At 43.1% G+C, this 17926-nt stretch overlaps 1 protein-coding gene across 1 annotated transcript in view; it reads right to left on the minus strand.

Annotated features, from left to right (window-relative positions):
• LOC108786298 (tenascin-R-like) overlaps positions 1–17926 on the minus strand; it is a 197533-nt gene that overhangs the window by 60454 nt on the left and 119153 nt on the right. The window contains exon 9 of the mRNA XM_018555557.1: positions 1299–1388. Coding sequence (XP_018411059.1) covers positions 1299–1388 — 90 coding nt within the window. The remainder of the gene's footprint in view (positions 1–1298; positions 1389–17926) is intronic.

A 17926-nucleotide genomic window follows, 5' to 3' on the forward strand; every position in this document is an offset into this window, starting at 1 on the left:
TTATTTATCAACCAAAAAGTCTCTAAAAGCATATTTCCACTAATGCCATGTATGGAAAAATCATGCACATGATGCATATATAATGCTGCTTCACAGTTTAGACAAAAATGGTTAGCTCATGCATTTACATTCCTGCGTTCATCAACGCAAACAACACAACATAGAGCTAATTTACACAACATCACCTTGAAATTCATGCTTGGCTTTGCACAACACACCTGCTGGGTGTGTACACACTACAAAGGTGTTTAGATTCCACCCATAGATCATGCTGGGAGGGAACACACTACAGAGGTGTATACATGTTCGTGGTGTGTTTATAAGGTTAGTAAATCAACCCCTTGTAATCAGACAATATTTGTTTATCCCAGAGTTCAAATTTCAGAGAGACTTTGATTGGTGGCCTTGATAATCAGATGCTCGGAATTAAATGTTCCCAAGGGCAGCTTCGTCCCTTGCCTTTTTGCCACCTGAGACGACCAGGAGGGGGAAGGGGGATGCTGCTGGTGGTTGAGTGACGCTGCACTCCATGGCCAACTCGACGTCCTGCCCACTGGACCTCACTGGTTGCCAGGAGCTGGGCAGGATGCTGTCCAGAGTGTCCCAGGTTGCTAAAAGCTAAGCGGGGAGATGTGTATGGCCCATACACATCTCCCCGCCTGGCTCTTAGCAACCTGGGATGTTCTGTAGCAACAGCTTCAGGCTTCCTCATTAAAGGGTTTGCCCTGCCCAAGGCCTTCCTAACAACTTTTTATAAGAGTGCCTTCTTTGTTTAAGGGGAGGTAGGGGGGCTCTGATGTGAAGGGGTTCCTGATGTGAAGGGGGGCTTCTGATGTGAAAGTGGGGAATCTGGTGCATATGGGGGCTTCTGATGTAAATGGGAGGCTTCTGATTGTGAAATGGGCTTCTTTTGTAAATCAGGGCTTCTAATGTAAAAGTGGGGATGTAAAGGGGGAAAATCCACAACTTTTTTTTTTAATGGGATCCCCCCCTTAAAAGCCATATCAGTCCCCTGCCTAAGATAACATGTCGCTTTTTACATTTTAGACTGGGGTGCCTTTAGATTTTTTATTATTTTTAGGTACCATAACTGAAAAAAGGTTAAGAAATGCTGGCCGACTAAAGCATGTCGGAAAAGGAAAAGCCACAGGCTGCTAGATTGTGTCCCCTGTATTTATTTCCATGGTGCATTTTCAAGTTTTATCAAAATGTACCTTTAATACTGCAAAAAGGCATGATGTGGAATCAACAGACTGAATAAGACATATAGCCACTCATCATGTACGGCTATAACTCACCAGTACGTGCGTTCATTGTTGCTGGGGCGCTGTAGAGATTATCTCGAATAGCAGATATTCCTATTCCATATTCTGTTCCTGGGATCAAATCTGGAAGAAAAAACGGAACATATAATGATTAGAAGGACAAGGGCTTATCCACTGTCCATCATTGTAAACGATTACACACAACGTTTTCCTCCTTGTGATGTTCTCATCGTCCAATCAATCTTTCACAAACCGAACCTTTTACACACCTTAAACTCCTGTAATTCCTCTTATCATTCTTTCAGTGTCATGTTAAGTGCAAGAAGCGTATTAATCAAGTTTTAATCAAATTTTTGTCAGCTTGCTTCTTAACTGATACACTCTGAAGCATATAACACAAGAGCTGAAACACCCCCAGACAAAGATATTAATATGTCTGCTTTGGCGATATGTGTCACTTAGCTCCTGATGCGGTGATGGCTACATGTACTTTCTTGTAGAAAGGCAGCGTGACTGCTGAAAAATTACTTGCCTTTGATGTCATGAAAGCAGCATCGCCAACCTTTATGATGCGCCTTGCATGTATTTCTTGATACAAATATAATATACCAAGCTATTATTTTCATTTAACATCTAAAAGCTGAGCCTAGCTGCTTCTTTAGTTATGGATTGTTGCTGGTTGGTTAAATTAAACTTTCTTATTGAATCATGGCTTCTTATATGTCTTGGGGACTCCAAGACACCTGGCCATAGTCCTGGGATCTGCCAACTACCAGAGGTGTTAAATTTATTATGTAAAAAAATTATAGGAGTTATAGTTGTAGTTGGTTGGTGGTGCAGGAAACTCATGAGCATTGGCAGATCACATTAGGCATTAAGGCTCCAAGAAGTACAAGGGTCTATTGGGTGATTGAACCTGCCAGAACACTGAACAATTTTATACACTTTCTAATCCTGAACTCTATGCGTTACACATTCTACTGTAGACCCCTGCACTCTGTGTGTTACATACTCTTGACCCTTGTACTTAGTACGCTACATACTCCTGACCCCTGCACTCCTTGTGTTACACATCCTTGACCTAGAGCAGATTAGGATCAGGGTTTATTTATCCAAAATCCTTTATCCTAAAGACCCATCTCTTCAGGGAAGCCTATCCCACCTCAACCTAACCGCTCGACCATCACGTTCTCAAACAATTCATCCCCACGCAGCTCCCTCCTCATGTATCACTTCCCCCTCCCTTTTAGATTGTAAGCCCTCAGGGGTAGGGCCCTCCTTACCATCTTGTCTTGAATTGTATTGTGATTGAAATGTCTGCCCTATATTGTAAAGCGCTGCGCAAACTGTTGGCGCTATATAAATCCTGTATAATAATAATAATTACGTTCCACAGTTACTGTAAGTCCCGCTGTTAGTGTAAATTGGCCACACTGACCATTTGCAAGAGCACTGTATGCTACAACACCCTGAGTCCTCCACTAACTTGTGTTGCCGGGTGGCCATGTTATGGATGGTTCCAGGGAGAATCACAGGCGTCACCCCAATATGGTGCTGCGGAATCCAGTTGCACATGATCAGCAATCGACTCTCAAGGTGGCTTTCCTACACCATGCCCAACCATATTGATTTTTAAAGATTTTGTGGGTGTGGCTACAAATGAGGACATGACTTTGTGGGTGTGGCTAAAAGTATGCATGGTTAGTAAGGTGGCCCCTGGATTTCCTTTTGAAAATCTGGTAACCTTTTTCTGAATGACAATCTAATCAAGTCACAAATCCACTTAGTGTCTGATACACAAACCTCATAATGTAAACAAAAAATTCCCTTTAACTTCCCTGACGGAGCCAAACCCTTCTTCATTTGTGTCTCCCATCCTCCCCTTCCAGACACTGCAGCCCAAAGTGGGAGGTAGTCAGGAACAGAGGCAGTGCTGTCCATCCAGAAAGCAGTGGGCATGGCTGGGTACAGTCAGGTACTGACTGACAAACCAAAGGCTAAAAGCTATGTCCCCCTGCAGCATCCCACTGCAGTGAAAGTAGGCACCACCTACTTGAGTGGCAACTCTGCTCTGATTTCAGGAGCAGTGCAGCATTGTTGCCACACCATTACAATAATCTGCATTAGGTGGACTTCAGTGGCAGAGTCAACAAGTATTTGTAAGAGTTTGCGGGGAACTATGACTGCTTCTACTAAAACTGTAAATGCAGATACACTTAAAATTAAGTCCTGTGGCACATATTTTTTTAATAGAAGGCCATAGTTCTACAGTTCTACTTTAAATATATCTAAAAGCAATGCGTGTTTGGGGTTTGTTTGTTTTTTGTCTTTTGTCAGTAATTAGTTTCATTCAGATATTACTGCTCAGCAATTTCTTGCAATATACTATTTCAGGTTAGTATGACCTCCTGGTGGCACTGCTCTGTTGCTCTCCCTCCACGATGTTATCACGCCAGTCCCCACTCATTATAAAGCCATTATTATACTTGGATGAACAATTAAAATCAATCTAACCCATACTTTGAAATTCCATGTTTTCGATTTCAGCATAATTATCTTCACAAGTGCAGTTAACCAATTTAATATGTTTAGCAAGTTGTTATGTAGAGATGTGATTTGATGCCAGGAATGAAAAAGAGACACTAATGCAATTTTACTTCAGACACCTCTGACAGCAGAAAGAGGGAGCAGAAATGAAATTAACTCCACACTGATTTATAGCACCTGCCCATGCCACTGAATACCGTCATATTTGCCAATGATGTTGCGTGCAGATCTTCTGATAGTGTGAAAATGTATATATAATTTGGGGAAGTGGAACTATCAAGGGTGGTTGGGGAAAAAAAACAGCTAAAAACCAAATTAAAGTCTTGTTAGATTTTCAAATAAATCTTTTCCCTGACAATCTGGGTGAGCAACTTTTAGTCACTAGGTCATCAATCAACTAAGATGTTCGCAAAGTGAACGGCGTAGTCTGTATTATAACGAGGTGGCTGATCCTGGGCCTTGATAAATGGGCTGGTGTCTTGCTCCGCTGAAGTTTCTCTGAGGTGCCTGATTCACCGCATTTTGCAATAAAGACAATTTACACCAGCACTGCAATCCTTACAATATTGTACCAGCAAAGGCAGTCATGGCTGTCAAGAATACAACAACAGACCACATAATCAGGAAAGCAATTTCTGATGCCCCTTAATAAACTATTCAGTCAGATCATGTCTGTGTGTTATCTACGCTCACATCCAAAATAATATTGGTATTTACAGAACAAAGACAAATGTACATCTGTATACTTTAAAGTGAGGTAAGAATGGGATGCCTGCCTTAGAAAGGACTCAGCAGGGTGTTGAATTTCTCATGGCTGATTATTGTATTGATTTCCAGAGACAACCCCAGGCTTTGAGATTCAATACTGTGCATTTTACCCTTCATGATTAATAATAAATTTACAGATAGTGCTTTTATATTGTTATGATCTGCAGTGAGCAGTTAGACTGCAGTCAGTCTAACGTTTCTTGCCTTATGAGTGCTCAAAGAAGCTCAAGTTGTCACTGCTTTATCAGCTGCAGTTGAACATCCTCCAGCACTGAGTCAGAAGAGGTAAAGTAGAACTGAATGGCCAAACTTTTTTTTATAGTTTTGGATAGAGTAAGGGAAGGTTATAACTCCTGTCAGCTTTCTGCCATCTGTGATCCATTGGGGAGATTTCCCTTTATTTATTCCTGATTGATAGCCACAACAGGAAGTGAAAGCCAATTCTTCCCAAGAGAGGAAAATCCCTGGTGGTTAGGAGGGTCACCAGAACTAGTGTCCCCATCGCAAGATTTTCCATCTATTACTGTTATGGTGACAACCCAAAATCTGGGATTTTCTTTCACTTTCAGTGATAACGGTCACCATGACTCATAGATAGAGCAAATCTCCCTAACTGAGACGCAGACAGCAAAAAAGAAACGAATAAATGAAATGACAAGTGTTTTAATCCTTCTTTAGTGCATCCAAAACTAAATAAAAAGTTTTGCCATTAGTTGCACTTTAGCTTCTGATTTAGAATATTTGTCTGCCCAGCCAATCACTAGAGGGCTTGTCCTAATGGTATTAGGTGAAAAGGTGATTAATATTTGAGACATATTTCCAGAGACTTTTTGCTTCCCTAAACTCTTGCCCATGGGGTTGGTGTACTGGAGAAGGTTCCCCCTCTTGTAAGGGGTACTGCAAGATATTATCCAAGTAAAAAAGAGTACTTCGGATTTGAGGGAGCATCTGCAGCTGTCCCCACACTTAGAGAGAAGAGGTAAATGGCTGAGAGAGAAGTTTACACAGGAACCTTCTCGGCTAAAACCTTGTTCTCTAAGGAGCCAAAGATCCACAAGTTGCTACAGGCCAGCATAGTCTGTGGTAACACAGAAAGCATTCAGTTTGCACTCATCTGATTGTTCCTCACCCTCCTTCCCTGTGTTCTGCTGTTCTACCATAATTTATTGTTCATGGTTATTCTACAAGAGATGGGAACACATGTTTTCCTAGCACTGTAGAGTAAAAAAACATCCCTAAGATGGGCATGCCTGATACATTACAGCCAATTAAGTGAACTGGGACATCTCAATTTGGCCTGTTATTCATCCGTAGGTCAATAGCTGTGTACAGTGTTCCTAACACAATTCCAATGATACTGGTCATGCCACTATTAAATCACTGCTTTGTTGTTGGGATTCACACTAAAGCAGGTTACAGATTTCTATTTACTTTTTGTGCAATGACAACTTAATGCTGAGCTCCAGGCAAACATCTAAATACAGGGTTAAAAACATATATACTATATGCATTACCATAATACAATAGGGGGACACTTTTATCTGTCAAAACATCTCTATTTCTATCCATGCATTCTTGAGTTTACAAAGCTCTGCCACCTTATACAGCTAGACAGATGACACCATTTTTTTTCTTAAAGTGCACTGCTGAAACCATCCTGCCTCCAGCCTAGTGGTGGAACTACCCCAACACCGCACCGGGGCCTGAGCCTACGGGGGGCCCAGTATCTATTCAAACACAGCCCTAGGGCAGAGATGTGGGGGCCCGTTGGTGTACCATCAGACCGGTATGCGGCGGGCCCCCCCATCTCTGCACCAGGAGTGATCACATTGGCTGACGGGCCCCCTGTGTGTGACGTGTCCATCTCAGCGTGCCCGTGTACTCAGGTCTTTCCGGCGCAGAGACGAGGGGGCCCGTCAGCCGCCGAAAACTGTGGAGGAGGTCTGCTCTTGTGTTCCTTTTTAGCAAATTTGCATGAAGCTCACCTGATTGACTCCCACTGCTGCCCCAACTACTTCCAGTCTAAGTGATTCTGTGTTAAAACCAGCTGCAATCAAATCAAATTCCGCAGTGGCATATAAATTATAAATGTAATGATTGATGAATTATGTGCTGCATTAATGTGTAATATTTACATCTGCTTGAAGTTTAGCTTTAAAGTAAGCCTTCCATTAGAGACATTGAGTTTGCTGGCTGTCTTGCTGACCCTCTTGCTTCAATAGTTTGATTCAATGACCCCATTCAAGCATGCAGCTAAAGACTTATACGTTTTGATCTGCATATTTTTTCCGGGTCTGCGGCTTAATGTATTGAATACAGAATGGGTCAGCATAACAGCCATGCAAATGGTTTTTAGCAAGAGGTCAGTGAGGGAAGCCCCTGTGTTTTCTAATAACAGGATTGCTTTAGGGATCTGCCCTGAAAGGGCAATCGTCCTTTAAGTTCCCATTTTGAAGAAATGTATTTTAAATGCAAAAGCTATTATAATAAAATGTGCCAATAAGAGATTGTATTGCACCAAAGTTCCCCAGGACTGCTTCTTCAGTAACTAGCTCAGGTACAGCCCTCCAGCTCCAAATGTTCCTCGAAATTATATTAAAAAGTTGGCAACTATATACCACCATGTACTGACACAGCTGTTTTTTTAAATGTAGAGAAGCAGGATGACTGCATTCTATTTGGGAAAACAATGTTATCTCCCAAAGGATGCTAAACCTTGAGGGATAGCGCTTTCTGCAAATGAGCTTGAGGAGTTCAATGAAATACAGACAGGCCCATTTCCACTATTGTAGCCAAATTGCGATAACACCTATTTTATATTAGATACATGTTCCATGTTCTCAATCACAAAGCAGCACTTTAAAAAAAATAAAAGTTGCTGCTTTCATAGTACTTGCTGTTTATGAAAGTCTTTCCTCTAAACTGAACTTTCCTCTGGAATACAAGGGAACGGGGGGAGAGAGGATTGGGGGGAGATTACCCTAATTAACCCTGTCTGTATTGTGCTGTCCTAACAAAAGGTAAAGATCTAGAAGCATTGTATGTTAATGAGAGGAAGCAAAGTCCCTAGTCCCTAGGACTAGGGTCCCTAATCAGTGGCGGTGGGTGCATGCGTTATGACGTCCGTGGTGTGACGTCATCTAGCATGTGCCACGATGAACTTCGGACATCTTGGTGATGGAGATCAGCAAAGAGAGAAGGGGATATTGACCTGGGTCCTCACTTCTCTCTCCCACCACTGTCCGGCTCTTGGGCCATAGCCAAGTGCCCAACTTTTAAGAGGGGGTGACACCAAAATGAATGTCTGTTCTGATGGTGTCACCCGGTGCGGGCTGCACCCCCCTTGCGACGCCACTGTGCCTAGTCTTTCATTGGGGAAAGCCAGATTTTTCTGTCACTTTGGAATTGTACAGAGAAGCTCCTGTCTGCTACACAGACACATCTAAGAGCCAAATCACACCAGCTGCTGCGCTAAATGCGCAATGGCTGGTGTGCGTTGCCTAGCAGAGTGCTGATGCGCCGATCCCAGCAGATTGCCCTGTGTACTTTTTATTTGTGGAACTTTAATGAAATGTCACATGTGACATTTTCATGCAGTTCTATGAGCACAGCGGGGTGCTGTGGGGGGATGTTGCAGTGGTGTGAACCAAGCCCATCCATGACAAGTAAAATTGCCTTGTCTTGCTTTGGGGCTTCGCTCGAAACCATGGCCAGTGCAACCCCAAAGTATATGCTGTAAAACGGCCCTCAGAGTAAGACATATTTTTTTTAAAATAATTTTTTGATACACATGTGTGAATAGGAACACATGATAAACATATAGAGGGTTTTTCTCAAATTTGCAAAAGTGGGAGGATACATTTTGTACAGTATTTCAATAATTCGGGTCAGTTTAGTGCCCGTTTTTTCACTAGGGTAAAAAGAGCTTTTTTCATATTATATTAGAGATAAGCCAACACATTATTTTTTTTGACCAAAGTCTGCAGACACAGAAAATCTGGCCATAAATGTGCCTGTGTATGAAAACATGCACCACACATGTTAGGTATCATCACGCACACCTATGTGAGAGTCATCATTCACTGTGAACTCTTAAATTAAGCCCTACCCATAAACAGGCCATATGCCAAGCCATGCCATTGTGCTGCCTAAAGCAATTTTTTTTTCTCAATCACCCATACACTGTGTTCTGAAAGAAAAACAGACCATTTGTGAGCGATTTTACAAAAAAATAACAAAATAAAAGAAAATACACTTTATTTTTTCTAATTTGACAAGTTTTAGTTGCTGTTTTCGACAACTATGGTTATGCTGTAATTTTGTGACTTGACTCAAAGGCTATGTTTGCTATGTCGGACCATGTTTCATGTTATACCTATATTCAGCCACAAGGGGGTTGCGGGGGGTGTGGCCCGCACCTGGCTGTCACCATTGCAGGGGTGACACCAAAATGACTGACAGTCATTTTGGTGTCACCCCCCACCCCCCTCTCTAAAAAGTCGGGCACTCGGTCATGGACTGAGAGTCCAACAGTGTCAGGAGAGAGAAGGGGACCTCATCCCGCCGGGTGAATGTCCCCTCCTCTCTCTGCCGTCGTCAATCACCAATATAGCCGCCGGCAGGCATCAATCAGATGGTCGTGCATGCGCGATGGCGTCATCGTGCATGCGCGATGACAACGCGGCGGGGTGTCACCCGGTCTCTAGACCTCGGGGCGCCCCTGCCAATATTCAGAGTATAACATGAAACATTGTCACAGTGCGAACCCCCCGACCACCTCTACTTACCTGAATTGCAGGGTTCTTCTCCCTGCAAGTTATTATGCTTTTTTTTTTATGTGTGTGGCCCTGTCCACACAGCCATGTCATCCATTCACAGACCCTTTGAAAGGATCTGTGAATGGAAAACTACAAGTCCCATGATCAACCACAGCAGAGTTGCTCAGGCTTCTCAATGGAATCCAAGTGTGGTTACAGTACTGCACTTGTAGTCCATTCATCTTTTCTCCCAAAGTACGGACATTGTCAGAAAGGGACTGTGGTTGCAATGCTGTACTGGCTCCAATGCAAAAAAATAATAAATGCGCATGTTTTACTTTTATGAAGAAGTGTGCATTGATGATTTTTTTATAAAACTTTTTTTTCTGCCTATAGGCAATCCATTCTGTGTTATATGCAAAGTAGCAAATTAATCCATTGTGCGCTTTCTAAATAAACATTTAGCGAAAGAAGATTCTTTGCAGTACTGATGATTCCTGTATTATCTCAGCGTTGACAATATGAGGAAATACTCCAATCACTTCAAGCACACGGCACTTTTTGGAAGAAGATCAACTTATGTTACAGAGCAACAACTATGACAAGGAAGATATGAAAAGCTCTTACTTATTATTAGCAAACATTCACTGTCATTATTATTCATTATTAGCAAACTTGCATTTCACTGTCTTTGTTTGTTTTTCACCCTTTTTTTGTGCGTGTTCAGGCTTGAGCACCTTTGTAATCAATGGAAACTTAATTACTGGGAGAAGGAGACAGTGGTTAGGCACACTGAAGTCTGTTGGGGCCACAAATGCTCGACCATGCCCCAAGGAAGCTGCTGTACTTTTTCTGAGTGTTAAGCGGCAGCACATCGCTCAGATATGAACAGGCCCAATTGAATAACATGGAAATCTGAGTGTCGAGTGTTGAAGTCCTTCTGGAAACACGCGTCTAACATGGCGTCTAATCACTCAGGGTGAAATGGTCTGGGCCTGTCAGACCAAGCTGTGTTGGAGGAGATTCTCTATGGTGTGGGACGCATGAAAAGCTCTGATGTGTCCATTTCCAACAAATCCTACTCTGATACACCCTACTGGTTTCAAAAACATTAAGGGGAATTTATCAAAACTGGAGAAGCTGTGCATGGCAACCAATCAGCATCCACCTTTCATTTTCAAAGCTTAACTCAACAAACTAAAGAGAGAAGCTGATTGGTTGCCACGGGCAACTGCTCCAGTTTTTGTCTGCTCAGGTTTTGATAAATTCCCCCCATTTTCGTTTAATTATGTGAACCGTGCCTCACGGCAAAGGGAATTGAAGGACAATTCCCCTTGAAACTAATAGTTCAGGTGTATATAGTAACTGAATAACCTTCTGACTTCTTATATTCCCTAGGAATCTGCACAAGAATTCCCTGCTCTGTCTAAATGTCACAGCCATTACAAAGTTAAATGATGGTGTCAGTCAAGCAAAGAATTCTCTATAAGGTAGAATAAACCAACATCTGGGAAGCTAAGTGACTTCTATAATATAGTCTTGAAAAAGCGATGGAGACAACTCTACTGCAATACCCAGGTTTTAGGCTATATTCATAACTACACTTTAGGTGCAACTTGGTATTTCTACATCAGGAACTAGTGATTTCCTGCAGCAGGAATCCTAAATCTCCACGATCCATGCGTCCAGAGATAGTGATTGATTCCTAACCGCATGTAATTGTATCACATGGGATTACATGCGGTGTGCCAGTGTTCTGCAGCTTTCAAATGCAGCTGATGTTACCCGATCATTAACTTGAATGGGTTACAGCTGCCCTTGTAAACAGCAGATTTCGGATTCCTTCTGCAAGGAAATTGAAAGTTTCTGATACAGGGAAACCAAATCGCACCTGAAGTGTAGGTGTGAATGGAGCCTTAAAATGTATTTTCACTTTTTCTGCCAAATTAGGATAACACTTACTTTATATTTGTTACATGTTCTCACTTACATAGCAGAACTTTAAAAAAAAATTGCAGCTTACCTTTTTAGGTGCTCTTTTCTGGAAACTCCAAGACTGAAAATTGCTGCTTAGTTCTTACTGTTTCAGGGGGCTGGGGGTGTTTTGTTTGCCATTATTAACCCTGCCTGTACTGTGCTGGCAGATTTTAATATCGCTTAATGAGCAGGACTGTCTGTCATAACGTAGGGTTAAAGATCTCAGGGTATTGTGTGTGAATGTGCTTTAAAAAAACTGTCCACCAGTCTGTCCCATATCTGCACATTGACATCTATTCTAACCACTAGGGTCTGCCTGTAGTGTCCTATGTCAAATCCTGCCCCAAATGAACAGTTAGAAACAGGTGTCTGGCAGCAAGCGGGCCCCCCCATCTCTGCGGCTGGAGTGTCAGATGATCACATTGGTACCGGGCAGCCAGCGCCCCCCCCCATCTCTCTTCCGGGTGTATCAGATGATCCGACACTCCCAGCACAGAGATGATGGGGACCGTTGGCTGCCGGATACTGAGTATTTTTCTGCAGCCTCCCCCACCAGATAACAGTTGAAGACCAGCCATAAGAGGTGAAGGTAAGTAATTAAATAAAATTATTATTATTTGTAGGGGGGGAAGGGGTGCGGGAGGCCCCCCCCCAAAAAATCTTGTACCAGGGCCCTTTGTTCCATAGGTCCGCCACTGGCTAGAAAGGCAAGAATATTAAAAAATATATATTTTTAGGTTTGCCCTGTGAATGGGAACACATTGCAAACATATAATGGGGGGATCCTCAAATTAGAAATACACTTTAAAGTGATATAAGGAGCCCGCTAAATGCTAAACATTATATAGTCAATTAAGCTTTTTATTTATAACAGGCCATTCCATTTTGCAGGAAGCTTTAGTTATCCTGAGTTTCTGCTTTCTAGAACTCAGTAAAGTAAAAGAAGACATAGGTGTCTTTATCCGAGCAGATTATCAATCGCTATTTCTCATCCTCAATGAAGGAGTGACAGGGCGTTTATCTTCATAAGACAAAATGACCAAGTGTGAGAGCCTTCTATCTTATAGCATCACGTAACGACAGGCAATATCCACAGTTATTTTCCTCCTGACCTGTCGGCAGCTCCGTTAATCTACCCACTGATGCTATCCACTTGGATATATGGTGGATATAATAAGAGTTTCTTATCTCTTCACTTGCCTGGGTGTCTTTGTTTCCATTTTTGTTGCTGTAGACACATTTTGCTAGTCACCAAGGCATAGCAACAAATATAATATTCCCCTAAGCAATGTCTTGGTAAAGTCTGTCTAGAGCAATTCTCTGAAAAAGACATTACTTTAAAGTCCTGTTATTTTTCCTCAATATGAATCCACCGTCTCTAATCAGCCTAATGCTCTTTTGTAGCCTAACCTGCCAATAGATTTGTGTTTCTGACCATCCAGTCCTGAGAGTTTAACATCTATGGCACACTGCTTGAACTATGACTCAACTGATTGACTCCTTGTCCTGTTTCTGCCTCCCCCTCTCTGAGCTCTGCTGTACAGTGGATTGCAAGAGGTTAACCCAAAGTTAAATTCAGGTACTAACATGTGATTGGACTGGCCTGCCATTGGAGGGTTTTCCATTGGGCCCCAAGTATTTAGGGCAAAACTACCATTAAAACCACCTAGTGGAGGGCCTGCCCATACCATCTCCTAGCAAATAGGAAGCAGAGCTGTTTGATGTGTATTGTTTGTGTACAGCCCATACACATGCAGTACACATAAACAGCTCAGTCTACTAGTTGCTAGGAGACGTTAGTGGTGTGCAGTCAAGTGGTATTTGGTACCTAGCGGGAAGACGTGGCCGTAATGTGCGTTTTGGCAGTGAATAGATAGGCTCCCCTAAACCATGGCCAATATTCAGCATTTTGTAGCCATTTCCAATTTTCCCTAGTGGGCCCTCCTTCTACCTTTCTCCCAGTCCACCCCTGTATAGAACCCCTCATTTTTAATGTTCATTCTAATTTTTTAGATACATACATTTGTGGCAGGACATAAGAGATCGGGCATGTCTGGTACTAAGCAGTAAAATCCTGCCCAGATCTCTATGGGTAATATAAAGTATTTTTTCACATATTTATGTGAATGTATTCAGCTTACCAATTCTAGTGTGCTCATCATTTTAATATAAATAAACTGGGGGCATCCAATTTTCTCATTACGATTGTATTGCCCTCATTAACCACAGAGTTTTCACACTTCCATGCTGAAGTCCCATAAAGTTCAGCTTCCTCTTACATAACCAGAATTGTATCCTACCATTAAGCACAATCCTTCAGATTCATAGTGGAAGATTTTAGGAGATCGGCATTTGAGCACTTCAAAGCAGCTGAGATCCCCTTTGAGAGCAATGCGGGGCAGCCTGTTGCCTATGTGACCCCGGCTTCTCCAAAAGGCTCCACACAATCTTAATTCTGCTTTGAAACAGAAGCAGTCATGTACATCAAGTGTATAGTTTTAACTTTATCAAAGCAAATCTACTGAAATATTTACCTTAAAGTATTTTTTGATGTGACAGATTTACCTTTTTACATTCTTGCTGTTCTAGATTTCTATTATTTTATTTTATATACACTGACTTGTGGATTTGTCTCTAATGGCTATCTGCATTTCAGGAAGAATAAGACATACTGTACTTTCTGATTAACAACTTAAAGTGACACTAAACTCAGGAGTTAAATCTTAAAAATGTTTTTAGGTACTTTAACCATGAACAAAAATGTATCTTATTTGTGTATCACTCGTCTGTAGATCCTCAAATCATCTCTGAATTGGTGCTGACACTGTCCTTCCTTCTGGTGGGTGGCTACTTTTGTTCCCTATGGTCCCTGTGTGTATTTAAAAATATCCACCGCTCTAAGATCACTCCTGTGGTCGACTTCAGGCTCACGTTTAGTTTACTAATCTGTATTGAGATTGTAGTCTATCACGGGAACGAGCGGTGACTACTTTACAACACACACAGGGGCCATGGGGAACAAAAGAAGCCAGCCACAAAGCCATTGTGAGACCCCATGCAGCCCTGGTGAGACCCCACAGAGCCCTGGTGAGACCCCACAGAGCCCTGGTGAGACCCCACAGAGCCCTGGTGAGACCCCACAGAGCCCTGGTGAGACCCCACAGAGCCCTGGTGAGACCCCACAGAGCCCTGGTGAGACCCCACAGAGCCCTGGTGAGACCCCACAGAGCCCTGGTGAGACCCCACAGAGCCCTGGTGAGACCCCACAGAGCCCTGGTGAGACCCCACAGAGCCCTGGTGAGACCCCACAGAGCCCTGGTGAGACCCCACAGAGCCCTGGTGAGACCCCACAGAGCCCTGGTGAGACCCCACAGAGCCCTGGTGAGACCCCACAGAGCCCTGGTGAGACCCCACAGAGCCCTGGTGAGACCCCACAGAGCCCTGGTGAGACCCCACAGAGCCCTGGTGAGACCCCACAGAGCCCTGGTGAGACCCCACAGAGCCCTGGTGAGACCCCACAGAGCCCTGGTGAGACCCCACAGAGCCCTGGTGAGACCCCACAGAGCCCTGGTGAGACCCCACAGGCCTGAGCGGGGCCTCATGTTTAGGTTTCGCCTAAGGCCTCGCAATCTCTAGAGCCGCCTCTGTACTTGAATGCATTTGTAAGATTTTACCCCTGAGTTTAGTGTCACTTTAAGTTAAATTAAAGCACACCTACTGTATGTGTTTTAATGTCCTCCTGTGACCCAAAACTCTGCATATAACGGGCTATTGCCCGCTATATGCTGACAGCGCAGAGCAGTGCTGCAGCCGGGACGGATCCCGCTAATATTGTTGGGATCTACTCCGCTACCTGATTGACAGCTGGCTCTGGCTCACTAGAGCCAACTGTGCCCGCCCCCTCCCCTGTCTGTCTCTCCAGTCAGTGCTGGAGGATCGGATAGGGGAGGGGGAATCCCTGCGTGGAACGGTGGCTGCCAGTCACCGCTCTCTTACTAAGCAGAAAGCAGAGTCTACATATGGAATTAGCAAATATGTTTCAGTTTATGTACATATATCATTACAAATTATGCACAGAAAGTTCTAACCTACCTTTTTCTTTTAACCAATTAGATAACTTCTCTAAAATGCACAGTACAATAAATAATACATCTAATCACACCTCAAGGTCAGGGAGGCTGTGAAGGAGACTTTGGAGGGCCATCAGTTGAGCATCATTGCTTTATACACATCATATTAGTTTTGTTCTGCTGTGTATGTTAATCCCAATTTGGCTATAAAAACTATACAGCTTCTCTTTTCTTTTTTTTTGGGGAATCTCAATGCCATCCAACTTGGGAGGGTGTCAATGCCAGAACTGCAGTTTGTTCAAGTTACACCATATGTCTCTGTCACCTATACCTTGGCCTTCACTGTGGGGTGTGATGTCATGGGCACAATGGACATTAAGTAAGGCAGTTCTGTCTTTAGAAAAAAAAAAGATCCTAGCAGCAAAGTCACTGTAAAGTTTGATCTTTTCAGCCAGAGTTAAGTGTTACTACACAGTAAACTCTCCAACCTTCCTGGAATGCTACATTACTGTGCCTGTTAAGGCACCAACAGACATGACATTATCATCGCTGGGCTTTAGATGGATTTGACAAATAATGTTGGATCTATGGCTAGAAGCAGATGGCCCATTGCCAGTTTTTATGAGAAGCACCAGGAAAAGAGGGGACGGGGGGCGTGGCGTGCCCCCACCCACGCCAGAACGCAGAGATCGGGCCAGGATGCGCTCCAGTGCATTCCAGTAGCTAATCGTGCTGGAACACACTGAAGCTGGTGTGAACCTGCCCTAAATGATGGCAAACATCATTCAACTTGCTTCCTGTATGGGCAAAAAATGGCTTTAGCTGGTTAATGAAACTTCAAGCAGACATTTACTCCCAAAAAGGATTTTGCATCATTGTAGCCCTACCCATAGGCGTGCGCAGCCTATTGCATTAGGGTGTGCACACAAAAGGAAAACACACACACATATTTGTGTGTGTATATATATATATATATATATACACACACAGAATACATACATTATATGTATATATATATATATTTATATTTATTTATATATATATATATATACACATACATACATACAGTATATATATTACATATATACATATACTGTATACAGACCTGAGGCATCCCGGATTCCCATCTCTTGCTCTCATGCTCACTCGTGGCTTCCCAGGCACAAAGGACTGCGGCTGTTATGTTAGGAATGTTAGTGCCAAGTGCTAACAAACCAAAGCAATGGGCTTTTAAGCTGTCATACCAGGAATGAGCGGAACACAGATAAGTCTCACAACAACATATATGAAATGGTACCAGTGACTTGGGGCATAGTCTAGAGTTATTTATGCATTTTAACAGTATTTGTCTTTCAATAAATGTTTAAAAACATGTATGTTGTTCTTGTCAGACTTGTCTGTGTTCCGCTTATTCTGGGTATGACACCTTATAAGCCCCATTGCTTTGGTTTGTTGTTACTGTAAAAATAGGGGTGTGGTGTCTGATTCTCTCTGGTGGCTCACAAAATATTTTGTAAAGTGCCAAGTGCTGCTGCGCTCTGTATCGCTGAGCCGGTCACAGAGAAACCTCTGTGATCTTTCCACCACCTCACTGACTAAAACCACGACGCCTGCTGTTGTGGTTTTGGTGTTGAACTCAAGGTGATTAGGGTGTGCCCATTACCCTGTGTGCACACCTATGGCCCTACCCCAATCACCCTTCCACATTCTAAAAAGCCCCTTTTTATTTCTGTTTTTTTTTGTTTATGTCCTTTTTTCAATTTGTACTTTCTGCCCACCCCTTGACTTCATTTTCACCTAGGCAAGAATGATGTCTCCTTTGCTCCTGCACGGCTTTATGATTTCTGTGTCAAATATCCCAGGAGCCATTGGCTTCCACACTGCAGGTGGAGAAAGGTGGACCTGACGGTGCATCATCGGGGGCCGGCTGCAAGAACCAGGAAGAGACAGCCGGCTCGGGATGGCATAGGGAAAAAAACCCAGTGCGTGGCAGAGGATTGGTTGATTACAGCAGGGCAACGATGGATTCGCTAGCCATGTGAGTATGTTAATTGTGAATAACCCCAGCAATAAAGGTAAAAGGGGATCTAAAAAGAAAAAGCACATAGGGTAGGGTCGGGTGGATGTGGTTGTGGTGGGGGGAGGGTGATGTTCCTCTTTTAACTTTAAAACCTCAGTTTAAAAACTTCATTTTTAATGAACTCCATTAATCATGCTCCACACCTTATATGGCCACATCAAATTAAGCCATTGTAATTTTCAAGAACCTCCTACCCTTCTAGTGAACAAACATATTTTTTATGGTCTCCTCATGGCTCTATCTACTATATGTTCATAGGATATGTGGCCACAGTCCTCTTCAGCATTTCATAGATGAGAGGGGCCTTGAATGGGGTAAGAAACAAATTCTTGTGAAAACCTGGTGATCCTGATTGGGGCTGGTACTTTCTCATTCCTGGTGGCAACGTTCTGTAGCCTGATCTTCACATCCCTACTTACCTCATTATGATTACACACTGCCCCATCTCTCATGTACCCCTGT

Source organism: Nanorana parkeri, unplaced genomic scaffold, assembly GCF_000935625.1.
Source record: "Nanorana parkeri isolate BGI_ZX_2015 unplaced genomic scaffold, ASM93562v1 scaffold201, whole genome shotgun sequence".
NCBI classification, from domain to species: domain Eukaryota; kingdom Metazoa; phylum Chordata; class Amphibia; order Anura; family Dicroglossidae; genus Nanorana; species Nanorana parkeri.